The sequence below is a fragment of the Helobdella robusta genome, assembly GCF_000326865.2.
Source record: "Helobdella robusta unplaced genomic scaffold HELROscaffold_20, whole genome shotgun sequence".
NCBI lineage: Eukaryota > Metazoa > Annelida > Clitellata > Rhynchobdellida > Glossiphoniidae > Helobdella > Helobdella robusta.
Genome location: NW_008704084.1, coordinates 1,410,974 through 1,416,505, shown reverse-complemented (window position 1 = coordinate 1,416,505; position 5,532 = coordinate 1,410,974). Strand labels below are relative to the sequence as shown.

The 5,532-nt window shown below is 33.7% G+C and overlaps 2 protein-coding genes across 2 annotated transcripts in view; one reads left to right on the top strand and one right to left on the bottom strand.

Annotated features, from left to right (window-relative positions):
* HELRODRAFT_171263 (hypothetical protein) overlaps window positions 1–1,331 on the top strand; it is a gene marked incomplete at both ends in the record, with an annotated part of 1,911 nt that extends 580 nt beyond the window's left edge. The window contains one exon of the mRNA XM_009017994.1: window positions 28–1,331. Within this exon, the coding sequence (XP_009016242.1) occupies window positions 28–1,331 (1,304 nt within the window). The remainder of the gene's footprint in view (window positions 1–27) is intronic.
* Window positions 1,332–2,902: 1,571 nt separating this feature from the next.
* On the bottom strand, window positions 2,903–4,589 carry HELRODRAFT_171262 (hypothetical protein; the record flags this gene model as incomplete). The annotated part of the gene is made up of 4 exons (XM_009017993.1): window positions 2,903–3,066; window positions 3,378–3,476; window positions 4,131–4,210; window positions 4,369–4,589. 4 exons carry the CDS (start codon window positions 4,587–4,589, stop codon window positions 2,903–2,905), a joined length of 564 nt encoding a protein of 187 aa, XP_009016241.1.
* Window positions 4,590–5,532: the final 943 nt, after the last annotated feature.

Sequence of the window (5,532 nt, the reverse complement as noted above, 5' to 3'; positions counted from 1 at the left end):
CAAAATAAGTCTTTCAATGAATCACAGCTGTTCGTGGACTTTATTTCGACGGGAGAAAAGATAAAACAATTCAACAAGATAAAAAAGGCACAAAATATTACAGAAGCACTGTAACAGAAGAGCATGTTGTCTTACTTTCCGAACCTGGTTCACTTTTCTTAGGTCATGTGTCACCAATGTCAGGAAGTGCTAAAAATATAACACTAAGTATAAAAACATTTTTAAAAGATGCTGATTCAAATATTAATGAGTTGAAAGCTATTGGGTGCGATGGCACGGTTATAAATACAGGGTTAACTAATGGTGTTATAAGGCAACTAGAATTGTTCATAGGTCGTCCATTACAATGGCACATTTGCTTGCTGCACACCAATGAATTGCCTCTTCGCCATTTAATTCAATTCCTAGATGGAAAAACAAGCAATCCAAGATGCTTCTCTGGTGAAATTGGAAAAATGTTGGAAAACTGTGAAAAACTTTCTATTGCTGCTTTTGAACCTATTGAAACTGAATTACCCTCAATTCATCAAAATGATTTGAGCACCGACCAAACTTACCTTTTTGATATACGTAATAGAATTATGAAAGGAGATATACCGCTATCTTTGTCTCTCCGTAATCCTGGAAAAATGTCACATTCGCGCTGGATAACAACTGCTAACCGTATTCTTAGATTATATGTTGCTGTTCAAAATCCGTCAACGGCATTAAAAGTGTTAGCTCAGTATGTGATGAAGGTATATCCTCCTAGTTGGTTTGAAATAAAGCTGAAACCTACCAATAAAACAGGATCAAATCATTTTTTGGGAATTATTAAAAAGTGTCGTTATTTACCTGAAGAGTTAAAAAATTTATTAAATCCGGTTTTACAAAGAAATGCTTATTTTGCTCACCCGGAAAATATTCTGTTATCGATGTTGGCTGATGAACAAAAGCACATAAGGGAATTAGCTTTAAGGCGGATATTAAAATGCAGAGCTAATGATGCCACTCTAAATACTGTTCGAGTCTTCAAAGTTCCAAAGCTAAACTTTGATGCGATCAACTATTACGACATGATCGATTGGCATGCAACCGAGATCACAGAGCCACCCCTTACAAAAGATATCACAACTGAAGCTTTAGAACAGATGATAATGGATATTCCTAATAACATTGAATTTTTGAAGTTGCCTTGCCATACTCAGGCAGTAGAAAGAATGATAAAATTAGTTACAGAAGCGTCACTTTCAGTTTGTGGAGAAAAAGCAAGAGATGGCTTTATTCGTACTAAACTTGCATCTCAAAATGATATACCAAAATTTGAAACTAAAAAACACTTCATTATTTAAGTCTTTGATGTGAACTAGTAAACACTAATGTTTTGTTTTTCAAGATTTAAATGATTTATTTGAGTTAATAACATGTTTAATTTGATGATATTGTTTTGTTTACTTTTGAAATGCAATTCATAAACAGTCTCCAGCCGAGAGGAACCTCAAAACAATGTTCAATAAAATTCAAAATTTACACATTGAAATAACTCGATAAAAGACATATTTCCCAACCCCAGGAAAAGTAAAAAGAAGAAAAAAATTTTTTTATGTATAAATTCGCTCCACCCTAATTTCCATGCTTAGGAGATTGAGTACTGCATGAATCTACAAATTAACTACCTATATTACTATATCGTGATATATAATGATAACTATTCGTGACTAAACCTAAAAATGATAGATTATCCTGTTTGAAAATTGAGTTTTAATGACTTTCAATAATAACACAGCCCACATGGCCCTCCGGCACCCCCAATGTGACGGGCAAGATTATTTTGCATTCGAACACAGTTGCTACAAGAGCACTGCCAAGTAAGTTAACCATTATACCAGCCATGATTAAAATAATCGTCACCATTTTCATCACCATGATCATTATCGTCATCAGAAAATGTATTACAAACCACGACCAACCAATAGCAGTGTCACTCCTTGCAGGGCTTGGTTCCCTTAGAGGTGCCCTAGTCGCTGGCGCCATTGTTCGCTGCTGCCTGTGGCTTGTTGTGGCTGCTGTCGAGGTGGTCGGTGGAGATTGTTGATACTTTTGTTGTGGCATCAACAATGATGTTTTCGTGTTGTAGTTGGGCATTTGCGGTTGCTGATGTTGATATGATAAGTAGCTATATCGCGATGATGGTGAGACTGATCGACTGGATGCTGTAAGGATGAAGATGATTTCGTTAACATTAACGTAAAAAATCAAAATGTTGAGCAACTGATGCGAGTAATGGCCAGACTCTAAATAATCATAACTCTCGTAATCATAATCACTATTCTAGTTTCCGCAACGTGACAGCGTTATTTCGTACATATTGAAAAAAAAACAGACATAACATTTGACTCGAAGACAACAGCAAACAAATAATAAACACAAAATAAAAAAACAACAATGCAATATGGAGCGAATAACATAAATAATAAAAACACAGCATAGACAACAAACATAAAACAAAGAATAACAAACGCTGTGATAAAGATGTGCCTGTCCTTGGTGACCTCGATAAGCTTCGGTTCCTCGAATGTTGCGGCAGACGAGAGAAGACCATCCCACTACTGCTGTTGCTACCTTCATCATTAGTATTTTTATTAGTATTATTAATATTATATTTTTATTAGTATTATTAATATTATATTTTTATTAGTATTATTATTAGTATATTTTTATTAGTATTATTATTAGTATTTTTATTAGTATTATTATTTGTATTTTTATTATTATTATTATTATATATAGAGTTTATATACATTTATATACACAGCTCATTCGAGTCCTTAAAATGCCTTTTTTCTATGGATTCGCTCAATTCAGCCTCTAGAACAGTTTCTTCAATTTAATTTATTCTCATTGTACTGATGCGTAGAAGGCCTTAAACAAACGTTGAATGGTAAAAAATAATAATTGCCACTGGGTGTTTATGAACTTCTATAAGTTTTGTAGATCCCTCCAATGTAATAAGTTGAATCCAGGCAGTGATGAATTCATGGAAAGATGACTTGAATATCAAATTTTTTTTCTTTTGCTTATCAATTACTGTTGTTATTGTGGATAACATTTTTAAACTTAGATTCATCTGTATTTTTTTCATTTTAATATTTAATTTAATCAACTTATACACATTTATTGTATCAGAATATAGGCTTTTAATACTTACTCTTATACTTAACATTTAATACTATTATTAGCAAATTTCATAAAAAATAGACATAAATTAAATAAGCACGAGCAAAACGATCGTAAATACATGCACTATAGACATAGAAACGAATATGAAGACAAAACCAACTGGAAAACATGGGTGTAAAAATGAACAGAAGCAAAAAGCATCTACCAACTTGAAGAACCTGACATCCTCAGAGAACCATTCCTCCTCAACTTTGTTGTTCGTGGCTGTTGTTGCTGTTTTAATGGGGTCGACAGATCAGTTGAACTTTGGCTGTGACCTGCGTGAGTTTCATAAAAACATGTTTGTTAACATTCTACAATTTATTTATAAAACTTTGTATAATCTGGGTGGTAATAAAAAAAAAGAAATATCAGTAAAGAGTAAAATAAAGGGAACTCACGAATTGCCCGAGTGCTGAATGTAGGCCTGGCTATTTTCGAAAGAGTGTTTGTTGTTTTCGGAGACGTAGATGAGGATGTAACATTTGACGTGCTACTCGTTCGCAATATGTTGTTGTTGTTGTTGCTGCTGCTGGTTTGCTGCATGCTGATGTTGCTTCGAAAATCTGGTGACAGGCAATCACAATCATCCTCATCGTTAAAATGAATATGCATACAATTGAATTGGATGGAAATCAGATAGAACAAGCGAAATGATTTGGAAAAAAAGCAGTAATCAAACAAATCAATTGCAGCAATACAATTAACATATTATAAGCCAAATAAATTTATTATTAAAACAATATTAACATAAGTGAATATTAAAATAAGTTGTGTCTATTATTACTATTTCAATATTGTATCCAAGATATAATGAATATAATGTATGTATGCAGGTATGTGTGTATGGGAGAGTTGAATAAAGAATGACTGTTGTACACATTTGATGTATACGTGTATGTATAAGCATGCGTATACACTGCACAACCAACCAGGAACAGCAGCTGTAATAATGGGGGCCCTCTGGGGCAGACGACTTGGCTTGGTGTTTGTCTGAAGTTTGCTCATATCACTGTATTTAACGAAGCAACATTTATGTTATAAAACTAATCAAATTCAAATCAACACCATCCACATTTTCCTCCACCCCTCATCATCATCGTTTTCTTCATCACCATCATCAACTTCCTCAACGTCACCATCATCCTCACCATGCCATCCCGTACTAACCCAGCTGACGGTTGCAGTTTGGATTCAGCATTGAGAGGTGCGTGGCATCTTGATGGCAGTGTCCTCATCGAGCCCGCCATAGCAGCTGTGGACAGAACATTGACCGAAGTGCTGCTGCTTGACGAACTGCTGCCCACTGAACCCACGCCCTGTGGGCATTTCAATTTGTACTGTATGGAATCAATTTCCAGGATGAATTCTTCAATATGACTATGATGCATTACTTAATATAATAAAACTTTGTATAATCTGGAGGGAAATAAAAAAATGAAATATCAGTAAATACCACGATCATGTTATGGAACCTTATTTATTGATTCTTGGTTAATGGCATCTTTATTTTATGTTTATTTCGAAATATTTATATTTTTATTTGATCGTTTAAATGGACAAAATTTTTCTTTTGGTTATGTTGGATAGCGATTTTGGGTAGTTCTATAAAAGTCGCTATACAAGTTTTCTTATTATAATAATAATAATAATAATAATAATAATAATAGGTAATAATAGAGATATTGCCATCAAATTTCATGTTAATAAATGGCATTATGTAGAGCAAAGTTGTGCACACCAGACACCACCACACCTGCCACTATGGTTGTGACGCCGATGTTACAACGTTACAACTAACACTAACTATCCTCTTCAAGAAGCCACGCAGAAACAATCATTAAGAAAACAAATTGACAGGTTTCATCACGCATAGTATCAAAAATGATCAGATGGATCAACCCAGGTGTGTCTTAAAAATTCAATAAAACGACGCAAGGAGGAGTGTGTTCAATTAAAGATTGAGTTGGATTGCATCAGAATAGAACTAACAAGACATAAACCTCCAGGAAACACTTGAGATAACAATAAAAAATTTAATAAAGTATAACAAAAAGAATAAAAGACAGGCAACTATTTCAAATTATTAAACTATTTTAGAAACTATTTCAGAGAACAAAATTGAAACTGATGTTTTTATTATTGTTACCTCGCGCAAAAACTGGCAAAACTATGACAGTAAACCAAAAATCGCTCAAAGAATGTCACACAGAGAAGATTCTTTAAAATCAATAATGTTGAAAAATGTTTGGTAACTGATCTAAAAATGTTAAATATTGGAGTGATGCCCTGTCATTAATTGATCAGATTTTTTAGCTGTTCCAAATGCCAGTA